Raw genomic sequence first — 21,964 nt, 5'->3', positions numbered from 1 at the left:
CTCCCCTAAATAGTTACTGCGTCATATCGTGTAATTTATGTGAGGGTGGAGGACTCCACGTATCGCGTTCGTTTATTAGTGTCCGCCTGAAGTGGCTCAAGTATTGGGGCGAGTGGTAATATGGTGTTTATCTAGCGATGATTGGAGTGTGACAGCTACGGAGTGGGCGGCGGCGGCGGCGGCGGCGCGTGGTGGCGGCGATCGATACCGCGGCGCAGGCTCTCGGGCCCAGTCGCAGCTGTGCTCAGTTTTCCCCCACAGGAAAACACCTCCAAACCTGTTTCCTAGAGCTCCCCGTGCTGTGAAGCTTCCATACCCCTCTTGGATATGTTTTGAGGACGTCGGCGACCCTAAACGGTAAATATGAAAGCGACAAACGCTCCAATGCGATCGTTCTGTGTTTTGTGTCGTGTGTTTTCAGCCATGTTTTAGTTTTAGTGGATGCGGTACCTGTTGTTGCTTGTGAATTTTGTGTTAATGGTGTCGGTGGTGGATGGGACGGCTGCTTGTTTTGCTTTGTAAATAGAGGGATGGTGGTAAGTAATTAGTTGAGAGTGCCCGGGGGTCAGGGTCTAAAATGGGCATTGTTATATCTAGTGTTTGCGTGGGCCGCGGGGAAAGGGCAGAGCGCCTACGTCAGAGGACCTAAATCTATAACTATGTACGTATGTTGAGCTATTTTTAAACTTGCACATATGTATTGGGAGATATGTAATGTTTTCTATAATCTTTCATGTTCTCTATTATGTATCAAAAGTTTCAACCACCATGACTGCTTGCACCATTTAGTTTTACATATATGAATAAATATCGGTATTATGATGAACAAATGTGTAAGTAGATAAGTTCCAGTAAGTTTCCAATTTCCGTTATATTATTTTGTTAAGGAATACACACCCATAGAACTTCTTAAATCCTAAATTGCCTTTTCTACAAATATGTGGAATACTTGAGTTAGAACAAACGAATTTAAATCGTATTTACTCGTAGAGCTACAAGTGCCTCTGACGCAGCTCTAATACAGACTACAACTATACCCCGTCTTTTTTGTTAGAGAAGTACTTATGTTCCTTAATCCCGTCTTTTTATTTGAATAGGTATAAATGTAAAAGAATGTCCAATAAATTCTTATTTAATAAACTAGTCACGTCCTCTATGTAAGATATCGACCTTATCAAGCCCGGAAGGCTCTATCTAAATTGAGATTCCTTAGAAGTCTGACCTAAATAAAATATATGCACCCACTTCTGTACGTAGGTAGTAGATTGTAGTTATGATGTTTACCACCTAGCCTAGTTCACCTAGGTCCAGTCTGGGGCTAAGAAAACCTGGAGCCTTAAGAGGCTGCATTGTCACTCTGGGAGGGGTCAGATTTCTTTTCCCCAGATTGTACTTTTGGTACCTGTCATACCTATATATACCAAGCCTCTGTAACTTCATTAGGTACAAAGTTATTATGACTGTAGGTAGGTGTAGATAACAGAACCGTGTAACAGGTGTTGGTATTCATAATTAACCTTTGTGCATGTGTATGCGAAGATGTAAAGTAATGTAAAGGTTAGAGGGTATTAATAGTTTACTGCCAATTATTTTATACTGTTTCAGTCTCGCCGCCCATTATCACAGTAGGCATGTCTATAAATAATTATTAGGTACCATTTTATTGCCACCGCAAAAGAGGTTTCTGTGTGTGGGTGTTTTGAATTGACTTGAGTTAGAGAGGTTAGAGCTGTGACCAATGCCGCGTATGTTTCTCTCTACCAAGTTCCCTACGTGTCTCCAGCTCTCCACTGAATATGGTCTACCTGCAACAATGCGACTTTCCACCATCACAATGTTCTACAGTACATTTCTCTCTACTCTACTAGTTTCAACCCTATCACAATGAGCTACAGTAGGTATATTTCTCTCTACCTTCTTCCCTCGTGTCTCCACTCTGTTCGACCCACTCTCCAAGTCACCACCCTATCACAATGAGCTACACTACAGTACATTTATCTCTCTCACAGATGTGATGTCGGGCCCTCTGCTGCGGCCGGCCCTGTGGGCGCTGGTGCTGGTGAGCTCACTGGCGCCCTCGCTCGCCGATGGAAACATAGGTGAGTCACTGTTAGCCATGCTTTCTAAAATATACTAAAAACCCTGGGACAGCTGTCAAATCCATACATTTTTTCTGTTTTTTTTTGGTTTTCAAGGGAAAATTAATTTTATTCACTAGGCATAAGACGTATCTGTCAATCAAACGTCATAGGACTCTTGCTATGTTTTACAAGGTATAAATATGGGTTCATTTTATACAGTAGTTAAGTTGAAACAGGAGATTTACTCTTGATTTACAATATATACATTCTTAGGTACGAAGAAGCTGTCATGGAAACGTTTAATGCAACGAGATACAGACGTGGTTTGCTCGTTTTTCGTACACTAAAGTGACTCTTCATTGCTGATTATGCAGCGGTTAGACGGTGTAGAGTCTACGCCACTACTGAAATTTGGTAGACACAGCGCTGCACGCCCAGAACTAAATGTTGCTACATAAGTATGCCTGAAAGATGAATACTAAGATTTTTCAGCTATTACCGTAAGACTTATGTGGTGGCACGGAAACTAGGTAGCCTCTATGGTCATTCTACATATTATGGGTACAGTCAGTGGAAAAGAATCCCCCCGGGCCCCTCTCATGTAGCATTGTCCCTCTGAAGGGGTCAGGTTTCTTTGCCCCAGACTGAATAAATGTGCCACGGTCATAACCACGTCATAATATTCTTCTTTGGCTCCCTTTACATACAGCTCCGTTCATGTCAATTCCATTTATTCATTAGCTATATTATTTTAATGTCCCAATTAGCACCCCAGTTTTATTGCGAAGTGCGAGAGGAAAATTTTGGTCTAATTAATACTAATGTTGGGTCGGAAATGGAGTGCTTTCGTAATTAATATAAGTGTAATAACGTCTTGATGTGGTTTGATGATGTACGTCTGTCTCTCTCTGATGTCTGATTAGGTACCTGTGACTCTGTGTAGGTACCTTACTTTCTATGTTGTTTGTTATTAATGCGAAATTTGTAAGTGATGTGAAAATTTACAAATAGCATATACAACGCAGACTCCGATGCACAGTTTTAGTTCTAAAGGTAGACGTTTTGTGTCTTTGAGAAGGAACACCACAAGGAAGTACCTAATGATGTTGCAGCTAGCAAATAATAATGATGATGACACTATCAGTTATATAACTGACCGCCAAGGGTCAACTTTATATGACACCTCCGAAAAATGAGGTTCCATAGTTGTTGACTCTACTCTGACTCGCAACAGTTTCTAGTTAGATTCGTGCAGGGCAGCAATTCCGAGGTCATTTCTCTCCAATCCTTGCTTGTAGAACTTTTAGGTGCCCTATATTCCACAGTCAACGAAAGTGGGTGGGCCAATATTGTTTACTTCCTACAAAGAAACGTAGGTACGATACGTACCTAAAAAAGTGTTCTTTGTCCAAAACTTTTTACTTTTACAGAACTTACAAGGGAGTTGCCAAGCCCCTTAAACGCACTTACGAAATAAGGTAAAGAGAGTAAATATTTTGTGTACTCGTATTTAGGTACATACCTAGTGTAATATACCTACTCAGGAGCAACGAAATAGTGCCAGATGCCATTGCAGTACCATTGTCACTGGAACTTTTTCAGTGCTAATAGATATAACTAGTTACCTGCTGCCTACGGTGGATTGTCCTCTAAATAAAGGGTTAGAGAGGTTTTTTCAGATTTATAATATTTTGACGTATTTATCATTACCTACCATACTACACATTCTTCGCTTTTTTTCAATTAATTGGTGTAAGGTATTAAGAAGTACTGAAGTACTTGGAAAATATAATAGTGAACTCTAAAAAAATATAATATGCAACTAGACTAGCGTTAGTGAACAAACTGTAGCCAGGGTGGGTTTTCAAAGGATTTTCTTTGTAAAGGCTATTTTCACTTACAATAAGTAATGTATTTCATTCACCTACCTCTATTGTAGTGAAGCTTTGTATGGCTTCAGTTCGCGCTAATGCATTGTACTGGGATCTATAACCCAGGAATATCTTGTCTTTGTAGTTTATTCTACGTATCCATTTCAAGCCCCTCGCTTGAGACTATCCTAATCCTAACTAATATTATAAATGCGAAAGTAACTGTGTCTGTCTGTCTGTCTGTCTGTTACTCTTTCACGCCAAAACTACTGATCGGATTTGAATGAAATTTGGTATACATACGGTCTAGACCCTGGGAAAGAACATAGGCTACTTTTTATCCCGGAATCCCCACGGGAAAACATTTTAAGCGCGCGGGAACAGCTAGTTTGCTCATAAATGTTAAGAGTCGTAAGACTATTTACTCGACGCAGAGTTATTTTGTTCCCTTTCTGTAGCTAGTAGTTACCTACGTACCTATTTATAATTTAGATTCTGATGTCTAAATATCGAAAAATATTTGTGTTATCAATATCATAGTAATTAACGCTATTAGTTAGGAGGTACAGCCAGGTACTTATTTGAAACGGGATAATAAATATATTCCTTAAAGGTCCTACAAAATGTCCTATCGATTTAAAAAGGCTACGACACTTTGATATGTAAATACAGTAAAGAAATAGGGTTTGAAGGGATAGATTAGGTATTCAGTAGGTACCCATCTATGGAAATACAGGCCGCTTGTGTGGGCTTGTCGTCTCATACAGGGGGCCTAACTGAAAGAAGTTTACTCAGATGTCCATTGTGAACCCCCTTAACTACCATAATTTTTTTGCAACACCATGTAAGTCTAAGTACATATTATTGGTAGTGTGCTGACTTTCAAATAAAATACTGTATCTTCCTTAGCTGTGGAATCTAAACTTTCAGATGAACTTTTCATGATTCCATCGATGCGTAATAAAATGAGTTTCGATTGATCAAGTTGGATTGGTCTTCCATCCAATATTACTTTCTAACTTTAAAATTGGGTATCTACTGAATGTACTGTACTTGGATTAAGTTCATATTACTTACTGATGGCACATTGAAGATCTTTCCCTGACAAAGGTCTCCCACTGCTTGTAAGAAGTTGGCCACTTAAACTGAATCATCACTATTTTATGGCAGTTTGAGCGTTAACAGCCGGGACCTGCTGGTAACGAGACTCTTTTTATGATCCAATGAACTCGCTTTACGAGCAGAGTAATGCCATCTGAATAACTGAAAATAATTGATAAATAAGCAACAAAATTAAACACCGGAACGGAGTTCTGTCTGTAACTTCAATCTATCTCAGTCGATCTTTTTGCCTCATTTATATTTTAGCAAATTGTTATTATGAAGGTGTAGGTAGGTACTTAAACTTCTCCATAAGTATTACATATCTTTTTGCATTAAGTATAAGGACTAAACTATCAAGCACCGCATTTACACCTGCGATTGCCGATCCATATGTAACTGGAACTTTTTTATAGCTCCCGAGTACAATGGCTATATAAATTTATAAGTAATTAACTACTTATATTTATTTCCAGGCTATTTCTATACTAGAAAACTGTGTAGGTGGACCCTCAGTAACAGAGGTAGCAATAAAATCAATACATTCTACTTCGTCTAGATTGTGAGTAGTTGCTGTGTATCCAAGAGAAATCACGATACTTCTTTTCTTTTCAATCTTGTTAATTTACTTTTATAGGTTCTATGTTTAGTTTTTCTCAGATTTATTGAATTGGATAGGAGTCGATAGCAGTGTACTTAGTGTAGCACTGTTAACGGACTTCGAAAAAGAGATGATGTTCCCAATTCGTTTCTAACTATAATGTGTCCTTGATGTTTTTATGTAATTATGTTCACTGAGATTTTTCTTATGTATTGATTGGTTTTAACTGGGTGGTGCCATTTTAATTTCATAAATAATTTTTCCCGGGTTTGATTCTGGGCAGAGAAGAGCTATGACGCCATGAAGCTACTCCATAAATTACTGAATTTTCCGCAAAGAACCTTGAGATTTTACGGAAACGGCACGGGTATCCCTCACGTTTATTTTCAAAGTTTCAAAATGTTACATTAATTGCGAAAGTTATGGCCCTCAATAATAATATTCCCTATCTCTTACCCACAAATGTTTGCCACGTGTCTATTTGCGTTTAACTAAGTTAATTATGGAAATTATACTCTAGCATTTGATAATAATGGGGTGGTTTTAAGAAAGGATCGACCTCTTTGATTCACCTGCACCTTATATGTACTTATACGTTCGGCCATAGACTAATATTGCCCTGGGCAATCAGGAAATGGTCTTATTCTGATTGGCTAATCCTTTCACCAAAGCCTAGACGCGCGCTAGTGTGTGTCACCCGACACGCTAAGAAGATTATGTTGTTCTGTTTACTTCACAATAAGTTTTCTTGTTCCAGGTTGTCTGTTCAGCACCAGCCTGTGTGTTGAAGGAGTGGAGTGGTGCTATGATGGTGAGCAGCTCTATATTGATACAACAACTATACAAATCTACCTAGAAGCTCTTGATAGTTGCTATGCATAATAATAGTTCGTAGTAATAATTAATTAAAAAGTTTATAACAGTTAATATAAACTTTAATGAAAGCAAATATTTTAATGAGATTTCTACCCCCTTTTCAGATTACGCATTTGGGAAATGCATACCCATTTACGAAGAGGAGCCGGAGGATGGCTCGCTGTACCAGTGAGTTTTAATTTAATAAAATTTAATTTTTATAAACATTTACAGCCTGGCAAGAAAGATTAAAAATAAATAGGGGAACTAATTTTCTTTAGCATAGACATGCCTTAAAAAATGTTCCGCTTCTACACTAACTTACCAGGCTGTACGTAAACTCCATTTTCCTCTGAAACCTTCATGGACATATCACAATAGGTACAAAAACACGTGCAGATTTTCATTAAAATGTGGGAGGTATTGTCGCCTGTCTGTCACTCACAGAAACAAAGGACGACGCTAATTGAAGCTCTGTACAAAGGCTCACATTTCAGGGACTGTTTTCTGTAGATACCTAGAGGATAATAATTATCTACTATGTCATTTTGTATATACTTACCAACTTTGTTTTGCTCAAAACATTTTAAAGCATTTTTGCGCAGTAGGTATCCCAAATTTACAGCAGACTATTTCACTTTCTTATCACTGAACTATAAGGCTGCGTTCCTAGTAGGCAAACTTTTATCCCATTTCGTTACTAGGCGAAAAGCTTATACGCCGATAACTCATTCGGCAGCTTACAGTTTACCTACTGGAGACGCAAAGCTACTGCGAAATTAAGCTACTAAGACGCCTAAGCTATCGCACCGAGAAACCCTAAGGCTGTGTCCGCACAGCGATATTTCACCGCGTGGTTTTTTTCCCGCAATTCTGTAACACATTGAATATTATATGAGTACTTATTCCGTATCGGTGGGTACAGGCGCCGGAATATAATTCGCGAGCATTAATATCGCGCGTTGAATTATCGCTGTGCGGACACAGCCTAACACATACCATCACATCGCACACAACGCTATCCACTGGGCGCTCCCTTCCCCCACTAACCGCCCCACCTCTAGCTGAAAACCAGCGCTATCGTGTGGTGTAGTATACCGTATACCTGCCATAGCATCAAGATGAGCTAGAACCCATTTCGGCACCGAGAAGCAACATTCATGCTCATTTCTCATTACTTTTTAACCTTTTATACACATATAAAGTGTTGTTTCTGTGTGTGCTGCAAATAAATGAATTTTCTTTCTTTCTCTACTTAGATACGACATGAGCAGCGCCGACCTACAGTGGTTCGAGTCGGAGCTGCAGCGGCTGGTGGCGCGCGGGTACCGCTGGGAGCACGCCTACACGCAGTGCGTGCTGCAGGCCATGCTGTACACGCGCAGGCGGGAGCTGTGAGTGTTGTTGTTGTCTCTCTCTGGCGTAGGTGAAGTGAGTCGGAGCTGCAGCGGCTGGTGGCGCGCGGGTACCGCTGGGAGCACGCCTACACGCAGTGCGTGCTGCAGGCCATGCTGTACACGCGCAGGCGGGAGCTGTGAGTGTTGTTGTTGTCTCTCTCTGGCGTAGGTGAAGTGAGTCGGAGCTGCAGCGGCTGGTGGCGCGCGGGTACCGCTGGGAGCACGCCTACACGCAGTGCGTGCTGCAGGCCATGCTGTACACGCGCAGGCGGGAGCTGTGAGTGTTGTTGTTGTCTCTCTCTGGCGTAGGTGAAGTGAGTCGGAGCTGCAGCGGCTGGTGGCGCGCGGGTACCGCTGGGAGCACGCCTACACGCAGTGCGTGCTGCAGGCCATGCTGTACACGCGCAGGCGGGAGCTGTGAGTGTTGTTGTTGTCTCTCTCTGGCGTAGGTGAAGTGAGTCGGAGCTGCAGCGGCTGGTGGCGCGCGGGTACCGCTGGGAGCACGCCTACACGCAGTGCGTGCTGCAGGCCATGCTGTACACGCGCAGGCGGGAGCTGTGAGTGTTGTTGTTGTCTCTCTCTGGCGTAGGTGAAGTGAGTCGGAGCTGCAGCGGCTGGTGGCGCGCGGGTACCGCTGGGAGCACGCCTACACGCAGTGCGTGCTGCAGGCCATGCTGTACACGCGCAGGCGGGAGCTGTGAGTGTTGTTGTTGTCTCTCTCTGGCGTAGGTGAAGTGGGACTTCTTTGGATATTACACCTTGGTGCAGTCTTATGTATAGTCATATAGGGAGTGCTACCTTCATCGAGCGAGTTCAGTAGGGTACTATTGAAACCCTAGTGCCAATACGGTGCCTTACAGACAGCGATATAGATAAAAAATAAATATTGGTGAGGAATTACACAGCAAAGTTGTAGTTGATTACCTAAAGTCATCCAGCTACTGAAAGTGTGGCAAGCGTACCTAAAAGTAAAATATGCCTATCCACAGACGTCTTATCGTTACTATTTTTAAATTTTACATTCTTTTATTTTCGCAGAGACCCTGCGCAAGTGAACAGGAAGATTTGCGACCACTTCGCTGATCCCAAACTGGAGATGACCGCGGTCGATGAACCGGAGGCGTCCGATGAACGCACTGAAACTGAAGTAAGAGAACGTATTTTTATATTCTAATCCATTGGTGCTCTATGACTGCTAAAAATCGGAATGACTATACAATAGTCTAGCATTATTTTATGGAGATGTAAGTAGTTCAGAATGACTGTAAGTTGTGTGTCACTAACACCCTTAAATTTTGTAATTAGCATTAGTCTGTGTTTTAATTATAAATGTATGCTCAACTTTTAATTTTCAGGTTGACCCTGACGCTACTGCTTACATAAGATTCACGCCGAACTCTGCCGTGAGAGAAACTGACTACGCTAACGAGATCTACAACCCCCCTGTCGACGAAGATGATTTGAACAATTACATACCACCACCAGGTAATGTAACAGCTTATAAAGTGACCGATATTGTAAAAAAAAATGCTTGGGACCCCCTCCGGCCCGCTGGATCTTAGATAAGTAGCCAAGTGGATGAGAAAGGCAGAGGACGACGTGTTGTGTGGAGCTTCTTGGGCATGTGTTGATGATAATGATCAATAAAATATGTTACAGTTTCGCTACATTATTCGCATTTTAGATACATTAACTGACTATTTGGTTCAAAAAAAAAATGCTTTCCTTATTCAGATGCACTACTGGAATCAAACGGACTTCTGACTCCCAACGAAGACCCAAGCGACAAACTACGCAACTACATACTGATGAAGGAAGAAAGCGAACCCCCCATGACCTTCGGAGGGTTCCGCGAGCGACTTCAGGAGGAGAAAGAACGGGACTTTGACGACATGATCGAAAACGAAAAGAAATCCTTACCCATTGAAGTACCAATCAACGACGACGGCGAAACAGACGAAGACAGACTTAATGCGCACTTCAGAAAGATGAAAAACAAGATTGTAGTCCCACCGTTTACAGCCGAGTACATAACTGGAAATAGATTCTCGCCTCTTGACGCAGAAGTGAGGTCAAATGCACTCGAGAAGTATAAACAGAGTTTCGCCGAGAAGAACTTTCCGTTTGAATATGAGAATCCCGATAACGAGATCCCGGAACCTCGCGTGTACTTCGAAGATGATGTCGAGAATTATGGAGTGGACACAGGCAGCGGGGAGTTGGATCCTAACCATTATAAAGGTAATGCTAAACCAATCATCACTCGTGTTAATAATTGAAAGAATTGTTACATTATGTATAATGCATTTTCAGATTTGTCATCCAGCGAAAATGCATACCAAAATCAGAATATGCAGTATCTGATTAACTACTGGAAAATGATTGAGTCGAGACTTAAGCCACAAGAGACTCTGTACGCTGAAGGCGGCCCACTCAAAATGGACGATCTTCAAGGTAAGACTATGAAGCTTGGCACTAAATTGCTTCGTTGATTATTTTGCAATCACTACTTACTGCAAAATGTATCATCCATTTCTCCTCCAGAAGAGAAACTGTAAATTCAGCTTCCAGCTCTTTTCTAGACTCATAAACGAATAATTTGGTTAACGTTTTCAGTAGTTTTATTATGTTTTGTTCACTTTTGTTTCACATGTGCCCACTAGATGCGAGGCGTGCGTCGCGAGAGCGTCACTTAGACGCGGGTGTTACAAATGGCGACGATGATGTTTCAGATGAAAATTCCAAATTTTCCTCGGATGAGTTGCAAGATTTACTTTATAATGAGTGGGGCTTTAAGCGTAGGGAACGGGACGATGTTAAAAAGCCCGGGCCACGGCTGGACGCGCAGCATATAAAGTTTTTGTTCAGCAACAATGTGTCAGGTTAGTGTGAGCGGACTGTAGCCGTGCCATCGATGTTCCCCGCGTGACGTCACCGGCCGCTCCGCGCTGCACCTCCTGCAACCCGGCCGAGGTAACTTGGCACCCGTCGTCGTTGCATGGATCCGTTATCTACCTAGATAAACGTCGCTAAACCGCGATTCGCCATACATACTGCCTGTGATTGGTGGAACGCGCATTAAATGAGTTTATCCATGCCGAAAGCGGACCCGTGCCGCGGGATCTCGCCGACAAGAACCAGGGCCCAAGCTGGTTTCCCCGAGCTAGCTAACATCTGGTTTTCGTCAGCGAGCAGGTGTCAACTTAACTCGGCCGGGTTAAACTCTGTATTGTATCGCACTGTGTTTACCTCTTCGCACATCACTATTTTTTGGTTTTTATTTTCACGCAAGCATGCGGCTGTTTTTTTTAAACTCTAGTTTTTATTATGTTTTAATAGATACTGCCGCTCGTTCTATAAAATCGATGTTCTATTCTCTGTCTCGCTCTTTCTCCATGTGTTTTTGTCTACATAAATATGAATTTAGGATAGGAGGGATTTTTCTGTTTCTATCCATTTAATATGCTTATAAATATAACTTATGAATCTATGTGTGATACAATTAATAATTTAAAATATTACGATTGATATAACAGTTTAATATGAGTGTATATTTGATGTTTTTTTCAGGAGATTCAGGTAACGCACAGAAGTTGGCTGCTAAAGGTGGAAACCACGACCATAGTTCTTATGATCACGACCCTTCGTATGCCTTTGTGAAGTTTAACAACAGGTAAAATTATAATTTGTTTTATTAGTTGCTACTTAAGTTTTCTCTTACCTAAATATCAGAATAATTCTTCCATCCCCTTCTAAGATTTCCGAATCCAAGTAAATTTGCCCAAAACCCTTTCAGAACTAAACGATATAATTGTTGGTAAGAGCGTTTGTCATATCAACTCAATATGCCATGCGCGACAGCGATATAGCTCAGGCACCGCGGCACGCATCCGTTATCGACTTCGATAAACTAGTTTAATGCGCGTTCCACCATTCGCAGCGCGTATTTATCGCGAATGACGATACAGTGCCTTTTATCTACGTCGATAACGGACGCGTGCAACGGGGACTGGTCTGAACAGAGCTTTCCAGAATACCTACATATTTTTGCCACTATCTCCCGTAGGTTTGGTACGGATTGGAAAAAGGGTATCGAGTTCATATCCCGCATTGAAGAGTTGTTGGGCCTAGAGAAAAATACTCTGACCAACCCACGGTAACCACTGTTCTTAACTGCACCTCGCATGGCACTCTCATCCGTATTGCACTTGCACTCTTAGGTCACCTATGTTTCCATTTTATGGCACCTAAAAACCTTTATTAGAGCTGGTTGTATCTAGTAACTACGTACATACATAACTAACTACTTATCTTATTGTGGATCTTTCTCTAGGATACTTTATTTCGCATATTTTACATTATGGAATATAGGGATTGTTTTCATTCATTATCGTTTATCACGGTTCGATGTTCCACTGTATGGAAAAGTATTAATTCATAAAAATAATGTTTCCAGAGTCGACCCTAACGAAGTGACGTTCAAAGTAGAGAAGAACAGTAAAGGATTGGAGGCTGCCGATGTGGCTAGACGAGTCTGTAAGCTAATTTCTTCATTATAATTCCTATCTATTAAACACTAGCTAGATTCAAACTTAATAAAATAGAAACAACAATATCTTGAAATAGCTCTACAATTCTTTTTGCAGGACGAATATAGATCGTAGTGATTGCAATAATGCAACGCACAGTTCCCACAAAAAGTCGTTCAGAAATTGTAAAATCATATCAAAGTCGGCATACTTTATGCAGGCATCCTTATTGATAGTTTTGCCTGTTACATGAATGCATACCTATAATAAATCGTATTTATCGATTACAGTGACAGACGAAGTGAGGGAGGAGCTGCGCAGACAGACCGGCGCCGTGGTCAGTGGCTCAGGTGTTGGGGACAGGGTGAGTGACGGATTAGTGTGGCTTCATCCACTACAGGTGTAAAGCCACTGGTTGACTGTTCAGATGAAATTGTAGCTTTTCTGACGTAGGTCATGGATGAAAGACATTATAAAGACTATGAAAAATCTGTTAATTTCTATGGTGACTCTATTGGTGTCATATTTTACTACCTCCTACGTGTAAAACAATTTTATAGCAGAAATAAAAAAAATGTCCTAATTACCAGAATGCTTCTGACCTCTATACCCCCGGCCTCAGTGAAGCAAACTGCAGACGCAACAACTCTTCATCCTAGTCTGTCGCTGTCGACTGCACCTTTTACCACACCAACGCCACATATTAAAAACATCCACCTACCCCACAGAGCAAGCGCCCGATGGTGATCCCAGTGAACCTAGAAGAGCGCAAGATCCTGGGCCTGCAAATCCCGGTGCTCCTCTCCCTGATTGGCTCTCTGACGGTGTTGGCGGCGGCGGGCGTGGTCTTTGCACTGCTGCTTCATAAGGACTCCGCGGCTAAGAGGAAGCTGGCGGGGTTGACGCGCGCCGTGGATGGGGATGCTGAGGCCACCAATGATTATCAGGTAGGTGTTGAATCTGGCAACCTTTGCTTGCTGACTGCCTAAATGTCTGCAGATTTTAGATGCTCAGACTAGTACTGATGAAGAGTAGGTACTTATATTTCCTAAATGTAACCGAATCATTCCTGCAAAATTCTAGTGATTTTTGCGTTATAAAAGCCTTTGAAGTCTTGATGAAAGCCTATAACCATATATTCAAAACCTAACCTAACCAAAGGTTGTCTGGCAGAGATCGCTTTCAGTGATAAGACCGCCTTTTGTACCCTACTAATTAAGTTACAACTTGTTAATTTTATTATTCTTTTTTGGTGTACAAATAAAGTGTATTCTATCCATCTATCTCTAACCACCTGTCATCTGCCCCAGGAGCTATGCCGGGCCCGCATGTCCGGCAAATTCTCCGGACAACAGACGACCACCACCCCACACCCGGCGGAACAGCCGCCGCGCATCGCCTCGCTGACCAAGGAAGCTGAGAACAACTCGCCGTCTACGCGATCCAGCACGTCTTCTTGGTTAGTATGCGCTCCTGGTACCTATTGACTCGAATCGCTCTCCATTATTGCGTCATCTAGTAGACTCAAAACGCTTTGTTATTTTCATAACTATGTCCTATTCTAAAATACGGCTGCTATTACCTGCTAACATACTTGCTACGAATTCTTGGCACCCTGGTAGCTAAAAATAGATACGGAACAGTGAGTGGGTGATCAAACCATGGTATCTTTATGAAACAGTAGGAAACTCTTCATGCATTCGACTTCATATTGATAATGACGCAGATCTATGATCATTACATAACTATGTATAAGAAAACTATTCCTAATTATTTATCTTTTATTTTCAGGAGTGAAGAACCAGCTCTGACCAATATGGACATTTCCACCGGACATATGGTTTTGGTAAGTAATCTCATTTACTTGGATAGTCGGTCACTACTCACTTGCATAGGAATATGCCTCTTTGAAATTAAACTTACCCGAATGTCTACTAAAATTATACCACCTTTCTACCCTACATCTAGTCTCCGACCACTACTAAACACAAAATTAACCACTATTTCCCCCCCAGGCCTACATGGAAGACCACCTACGCAACAAGGACCGTCTAGAACAGGAGTGGCGTGCCCTGTGCGCCTATGAAGCCGAGCCCTGCGCCACCACCGCCGCTCTGAAACCTGAGAACAAGGGCAAGAACAGATACACTGATGTCCTGCCGTATGATCATTCGAGGGTGACCCTGAACACGCTGTCTAACCATCTGGGATCGGATTATATTAATGCTTCGACTATTGTAAGTGGAATTGTATTGTTTTTAAGTAGGTATGTTTACACATAGTTTTGTCTTTTCCGAAGTTGCAGAATCTGAACATAAATTGAGAATAAATCTGCCTGTTTACGGAAACAGCGAGCTGAGTAAAAATTGGCGCATAATTGCAAATCTATTTATGGATTCTTGCCTCACTCGCTGCTTCCTCAACCCACTCCGCTCTAGTGAACAAACAGAAGACAGATTGATACCAACGTAACCTGCGCTTAGACCAATCTTACTCCGTACTTTTCTTAGCGTGTCACTGACAAATCACGTCACTGTGGTCAAATTAGCCAGTCAGATTAGCTTCACTGCGTTGGACGTATATACAGTTGATACAACATTGAAAGATTCTCCTTTCATGCACTTTCGTCTAACCAGTTCATTAACCCCTCCCCATTCCCCGCAGACGGACCACGACCCCCGCAACCCGGCGTACATCGCGTGCGCGGGCCCGCTCGCCGCCACGGCCCCGGACTTCTGGCAGCTGGTGTGGGAGCAAGGGTCGGTAGTCATGGTGATGCTGACGCGGCTCACGGAGAGTGGTGAACAGCTGTGCCACCGCTACTGGCCCGAGGAGGGCTCTGAACTGTATCACATCTACGAGGTATGTTGGAATATCACTTTTTCTCCATATACGTTCACAGGATACCCAGAGTTCAACGTAGCGGAGGCAGTAAAAGAGTAACTGTGCTAATTTGAGAGTCAAAGGTATCTCGTGACACTGACAAATAACTGGGATTTATACTGGTCTTAGAGTAACCGAAATCGGTTCAGTAGATCCAGGGCTTTACATAGGTACAAGAATTTCTGGAATCGGTTCAGTAGGTCCGGGGCTATACGCCAGTAAAAGAACTTCCGAAATCGGTCCAGTAGATCCAGGTTTATGCCTAGCATGGCCTGCAGTAGCCTCCCGGCAGCTGGTGTGGGAGCAGGCTCCGTGGTCATGGTGATGCTGACGCGGCTCACGGAGAGCGGCGAGCAGCTGTGCCACCGCTACTGGCCCGAGGAGGGCTCTGAGCTCTACCACATCTACGAGGTACGTACGTTGGACAATAGTTTTTGTCCATTTACGTTCAGAGGATAACTGGAGCTTAACGTGACGGAGGCACTAAAAGCGTTTCTTTGCGAATTTCAAGGTCAAAAGTTGCTGATACTGGTCTTAGAATAACCGAAATCGGTTCAGTAGATCGAGGGCTTTACATAGGTACAAGAATTTCTGGAATCGGTTCAGTAGATCCGGGGCTATATACATTAGAAAATAAAAGAATTTCCGGAATCAATCCCGTAGATCCAGACTTGTGCCTAGCATTGCCCGGAGTAGCCTCCCGGCAGCTGGTGTGGGAGCAGGTTCCGTCGTCATGGTGATGCTGACGCGACTCACGGAGAGTGGTGAACAGCTGTGCCACCGCTACTGGCCAGAGGAGGGTTCTGAACTGTATCACATCTACGAGGTATGGGGATTCTAATCAAGGACTTCTGCTAAGTTCGTTGAGCTCAATGCAGAGGAGGGGATAAAAGAATTTCGGTTCGAATTTTAAGGTCGAAAGGTGCCAATTACACTGACATAATATTAGAGTGCTTAAGTGCCAATTTCTCCATAGTCGGTTATGTAACCGACCGGGATTGGTTTATCAATTATACGTTATCTCCATATAAAATTCTTGACAGATGTGTTAAAATTCAACCATTAATACCTGGTTATGCTCTAACCGAGTATGGGGAAATTGGCACTTATAGTCGTCATGGTAGATTACTGCTGACTATCGGTCTCCCCCAATGTCAACACTCCCTTTATGTCTAGCCGCCAAGGCCATCGCGCTATTTTACTAAAGTTTTCTTCATTTCATTGCGTTTGGGTTCGTTTAGTGGCTTCTTCCAGTTCAATGTTAAAATTTCGCCTCAAGCCTACGTTTGCTACTTCTTACCACCAAACCATCAATTCCCCACAGGTGCACCTAGTCAGCGAGCACATCTGGTGCGACGACTACCTAGTCCGCAGCTTCTACCTGAAGAACCAGCGCACGGGCGAGACGCGTACTGTGACACAGTTCCACTTCCTGTCCTGGCCCGAGAACGGAGTGCCGTCGTCAACTAAGGCACTGCTGGAGTTTAGGAGGTTAGTTTTGTTTAGGCTTTCAGTATAAGTATTAGCATAGATTAAAGAATACGCTGAAAAAGGCTCGAAAGAAACCAAAATGGCGGCTGTGTGGTTGCAATGATGAGCGAACGACAGGCAAGCAGTCACGGCTGCAAGAGGCCCAATAGAAACCGAGTATGCAGCGCGAAATAATAGTGTCTCTTGATTATGGTATTCCACTTCCGTAATCCGAGGGATCCTTAACAATGCCTTCTGCGGAATGCTCAAGCTAGTAAAGCTGTAGCTTCTACCTGAAGAACCAGCGCACGGGCGAGACGCGTACTGTGACAGAGTTCCACTTCCTGTCCTGGCCCGAGAACGGAGTGCCTTCTTCTACCAAGGCGCTGCTGGAGTTTAGGAGGTTAGTGTGTTTAGGTAACCTTTCAGTATAAAAGAAAAATCTGAAAAAGGCACAAAAGAAGAACAAAATGGCGGCCGCGTGTTTGCAATGATGAGTGAATGATAGGTAAGCAGTCACAGCCGCAAGAGGATCAATAACAACAACAAAAGAATGGTGTCTCTCGATTATGGCATTCCACTTCCTTCGAGGAAACCTTAACAATGCCTTCTTCGGACTGAAAATGGCAGTCGTCTGCGCCAATGCTCAACGAAAGAACACCAAAATGGTGGCCGAATGGTTACATTGATGAGTGAATGATAAGACAGAAAGTCCTAGATAGTCCTCTCCTGGGCGGAGAAAAGTGAATCTAGAGAGATCAGCTAAAACGCCTAAAACAGCTGGTTGCCATTGCCCTATGTAATTTTAACAGATCAACTCCATTATAAACAAGCCATTGAATTATCTTTTATATACGTAACTAGCCTAGGTTAATAAGTTTATTTTCAATCATGGTTAACCCAATTATTTTTCTACAGGAAAGTGAACAAGTCGTACCGCGGAAGATCATGCCCCATCGTGGTCCACTGCAGGTAAGAAGAAGATTGGATTATTTACGCATAAACACAACTTATCTTTATCTCTATTTGCTTTTGCTATAGATTGTTGGCAGTTAATTATACGATTTGATTCCGTTATCGCGATATTAAAGCGGTATCTAATCTTATTGCGACGACGTGCAGACATCCTTAATTGCTTTATCATCTGTTAGCTACTTCAGGTACCTACAGTTTAATGTTTACGTAACTAATGAGAATATTTACGTCCTTTTATGAATAGGTTTGAGTCCAACCTTCCGTCTCTCATTCGATACTTACGTGATGATATAATGTTAGAGGTTTTGCTTTTCACATTAATGAATGATGATATAGTTAGACCATTAGCTTATTGAAGAACTCCTTGAAAGAGGCCCTTGTTCAGCAGTGGACACTTACGGGCTGATGATGATTAACTACTTATAAGTGAATAAAAGGAGAACAGGATTTTCATCCAAACACCGTCCATGCACTTATGGAGACATGCCTCTCCCAACTTATATATCTAAAAGAAACTCTGGATCTAGCCCCTAACCTAGACCCCTCATACTGTGTGTATAGGACCGTCCGGCGCACCCTGGATACTTAAAAGCAGTCTGTCTGATAGCTGATAATCTGACTATATAGCCAATCTATTCATCCCGGATCCAAGCCCTACACTAAATCTAGTGTCTAGTATCTAGATATCGTTAAGAAGTACATACATACTCACCCCCCATCCCCCCACAGCGACGGCGCAGGGCGCACCGGCACGTACTGCCTGATCGACATGGTGCTGAACCGCATGGCGAAGGGCGCCAAGGAGATCGACATCGCCGCCACGTTGGAACACATCCGCGACCAACGCCCCAGGACTGTGGCTACGAAGATGCAGTTCGAGTTTGTGCTGATGGCTGTTGCTGAAGAGGTGCGTAGTATTCTTGTTCCTAGCCTTATTCTTGTTTGAGGTCGGCTTTGTTTGTGTGTACCTACTGTGTAGTCTATTGTTTATGGGCGTTGGCCCTTGCGTCTTATTTTATTATTCAGCTCAGAGACCTAAAGTGTAAAGTCTTCCCATCTTGCAATAGGTACCAATAAAGGTGGCATTCATCTGCTGATCATGTGTAGTCGCCCGCAACTACAAGGCTTGAAACGGGGACGACCTAAGTGTCCATCCGGTCTGTACACTTCAGTCTGTATCTTCTTGGGGTTTAAAATGCGTATATCAGTTTGGAGTTTCCCACAACACTAAACGCATTTTTCATATCTAATTGTATTCCAATCCTTCAGGTCCACGCCATCCTGAAAGCCCTGCCCGCGCACCTGGCCCAGCTGCAAGAGAAGAAAGACAAGGAGAAAGACAAAGAGAAAGAGAAGGAAAAGGACAGCAACGAGAGAGAGAAGTAGAGACCGACCCCACGACGCCGCCCGGCCGCATTGTTCAACGGATTCAAACGATTATATTTAATAAATGTTTATGATTACACATACGGACCTCCTTAGTGGGAATCTCGATTTAACCATAGACGTAGAAGGTTATTACATACTGTATAAGTTAATCTATCTTTACGCATAACATAATACATACCTAATTGTAATATTGTATTGTAAACTTTTCGCCAAATCGAAAAGCTGTAAGATCAACACCACTAACTTAATTTTTACACGAGGGAGAGACATATTTAATGGATTTATATTTAGTCTTCGGTCGAGGTTCTCAACGCGGATGGATTTATTGCGTCTATTTATTTATGTATCTTTAATGTTAATGCTTTCTATGTTTCTGTATACCTACTTAAATTATTGAGTTTTATGGTATAGGTACCCACGAGCTATAGCTGCTTATTTTAGTTTTTGAACGAAACTAAACTACATAATACATATTAATAGAGTAGTCGCCATTTCTGAAGCAGGCATTTATTTTTCTATACGGCTTTATAGTCTACGGATAACTACCTAACTATATTTTCATAAGGCATAAATGCATATTTAATAAGTGTTAATTATTTAATGAGAAATTAGGCATTGGTTAACTGTATTCATCTAGGTACTTAAAAAAAGCTATGGGCATCTTAAAACACTTGACTGTAGGTTACTTTTAGTTTAAAAATATTCGAAAAATTACGCACCATTGCATTTAATTTGAAATTTAATGTATAAGACATTATCATTAACGTATTTACATATTTATATAGAAATGTTAGTCAATTGTTAAGGTGTCTAAATATAATGATTATGGTTTGCTTAACTTCCGTTTATTGTGTCTTAAGTTTTCGTTTTAATTGCTGTTTGGACACACTGAAGATAAATTTATTATTGTATTGTTATCTATATAATAACATCTGGGCACTGTTACTTATACATGACCAAAGTTTTATGTACTTTTAGCTTGTTACATGTATACATACTTACCTTGAAAATATTTATTTCAATTGTTTTTATACAACACAATTGTATTATGCGCATGAAATGTGCATTTGATTCTCTTTCTTCTAGTCAGCCCTGAAATATTTACCTGTAATGTTACACATTAAGTATATTATTCAAGACAAGGCCTATGTAGGCAGAACCTATCAATATATTTGAACCTTTTGAACTAAATTCTTATACATAGGTATTTTACGTTTTGTTGAATGAGTTTGTTATTTCTACCAACATAATTATAATTACTTATAATGAAATTGTAGATATCATCCAGTAACCACTCAAGTACAAACAATCACAGAACCTTACAAAGTCTTAACATAATCACAAATCAGAGGATTGTCTATTCTTATAATAAGGCAGATTTTAGTGTTTCTAATTTTATTAATGCTGTATCTATCTATTTTTAGTTCTTGCACGATAAAATCATGTTAGTCTAACTTTTATAAAGACGATGTCTTCAGCCAGTCATATCCTTCTCAAACGGAATACCTGATAACATTAAATCAAATGGAAATAAATTGTTATACATATTTACAGCATTATAGCAATGTCATCTCCATACGTAAGAATACACTATGTGTGAGGTTTATATAAACGTTACTTATATACTTGACATATTTATTGCATACGGGAAAATGTAAAAAAAATACCCACTAAATTATAAAGTGTAGTCTACCTAGATTAAGAGAAAATATATTTAACCGTATTTCTGTATGAAATTATATGTAGTTTTTATGTGGGTGATTGAATTATTAATTTTGATTACATTAAAATTGTTCTAGGGAACAAGACACCTTTTAAATCCCGATTTTCCATTATGTAGGTAAATTCCTCATCCCCTTAAATGCATCCCAAACGAAAATTCCCAAATAAACGTTAGATTTGAATCATGGAATTAGTTAGGTACTGTATTAGGTATATGTAGGTTCCAGTATTAAATTTAATTGGTAGGAATGAAAAAACTAAACTCTTTAAGTTGTTAGGTAGGTACCTACTTAACTACCTAAACGATAAATATGTCTGCCATTACAACGAGCCAATGAATACCCATGAGAAGAAGTTGTTTGAATAACGATATAAGGTTCCTAGTTTTAATTTGTGGAATTTTTAAAACCTTCAATTTGCTTAGGTGCTTAGCAACTAAGAGCGAAACTTCAAAGCAACTCAATGTAGGTACCCAACATACTGTGAGCAACTTTTGCTATGCTGCCAACTCTAGTCATCAGACTGATAAAAACACCCTGTTTGCTAGAGCTTGCGAACGAGTCATATTACCGTCATCTACATAAGGCCCCCCGCGCACTAGGCAGCAGGCAGCCTGGCTGCTGTAGCTGTAGTGAGTAAAATATAAGTAAGTATAAGAATTCCTGGCTGCCTACTGCCTCTCATACATCGTTTTATACCTACTTAATATGTTTTACTTGGCTACCCGCACCCTGCCTGCCGAGCCAAGTTGGTCCAAGGAGCGGTGGTAGCTCATCGGGTAAGTTCGATGAGTTCTTTGAAATCTCAGGTAGGTACCTACACCACCGCTCTCACTATGCATAAAAGAAAGTGAACTAACCAACCCACAGTGAACCACCGTGGCGGGAAATGGTCCAAGCTTATAAGGGCGTTCAGACCTTGGTCATGCACAAAGATTTCATTCCTTAGAGAGAGATTATCTTACACTCGCCAACCCAAAGTGCGCTGGACGTGGACGTATGAAATAGTACTCTTTGGACGTATGCGTGTTAGGTACGGAGGGGGCATTATCAAAGATTCCTACCTAGTAATACCTACTAACTATGTAGTA

The 21,964-nt window shown here is 41.6% G+C and overlaps 1 protein-coding gene across 5 annotated transcripts; it reads left to right on the top strand.

Moving 5' to 3' along the window:
* Positions 1 to 42: 42 nt before the first annotated feature.
* On the top strand, positions 43 to 20,918 carry LOC105394059 (receptor-type tyrosine-protein phosphatase N2). 5 transcript variants are annotated; one of them, XM_048623544.1, is made up of 23 exons: positions 43 to 357; positions 2,010 to 2,099; positions 6,412 to 6,465; positions 6,635 to 6,698; positions 7,769 to 7,903; positions 8,945 to 9,053; positions 9,262 to 9,391; positions 9,641 to 10,147; positions 10,220 to 10,360; positions 10,570 to 10,788; positions 11,477 to 11,579; positions 11,973 to 12,062; positions 12,363 to 12,442; positions 12,726 to 12,799; positions 13,164 to 13,382; positions 13,746 to 13,894; positions 14,227 to 14,281; positions 14,451 to 14,672; positions 15,100 to 15,297; positions 16,643 to 16,809; positions 17,707 to 17,760; positions 18,493 to 18,670; positions 19,033 to 20,918. In XM_048623544.1, exons 2-23 carry the CDS (start codon positions 2,015 to 2,017, stop codon positions 19,147 to 19,149), a joined length of 3,150 nt encoding a protein of 1,049 aa, XP_048479501.1. In that variant the 5' UTR covers positions 43 to 357; positions 2,010 to 2,014; the 3' UTR covers positions 19,150 to 20,918. The 5 variants fall into 5 exon arrangements, with proteins under 5 accessions (XP_048479501.1, XP_048479504.1, XP_048479505.1 ...); XM_048623547.1 differs by having other exon boundaries at positions 44 to 357; positions 10,639 to 10,788; XM_048623545.1 differs by lacking the exon at positions 43 to 357 and adding an exon at positions 430 to 536.
* The last annotated feature ends 1,046 nt before the right edge of the window (positions 20,919 to 21,964 follow it).

This window comes from Plutella xylostella, chromosome 10, assembly GCF_932276165.1.
Source record: "Plutella xylostella chromosome 10, ilPluXylo3.1, whole genome shotgun sequence".
In the NCBI taxonomy this organism is placed as follows: domain Eukaryota; kingdom Metazoa; phylum Arthropoda; class Insecta; order Lepidoptera; family Plutellidae; genus Plutella; species Plutella xylostella.
The sequence above is the reverse complement of the archived record's forward strand: the minus strand, read 5'-3'. Positions and strand labels throughout refer to the sequence as shown.

Excerpts from the sequence above, each read along its gene's own strand:
- LOC105394059 (XM_048623544.1), top strand. The coding sequence starts at position 2,015 with ATGTCGGGCCCTCTGCTGCGGCCGGCCCTGTGGGCGCTGGTGCTGGTG. Across the intron at positions 2,100-6,411 it reads GCTCGCCGATGGAAACATAG|GTTGTCTGTTCAGCACCAGC; the intron begins GTGAGTCACTGT and ends TTCTTGTTCCAG. Across the intron at positions 10,361-10,569 it reads CAAAATGGACGATCTTCAAG|ATGCGAGGCGTGCGTCGCGA; the intron begins GTAAGACTATGA and ends TGTGCCCACTAG.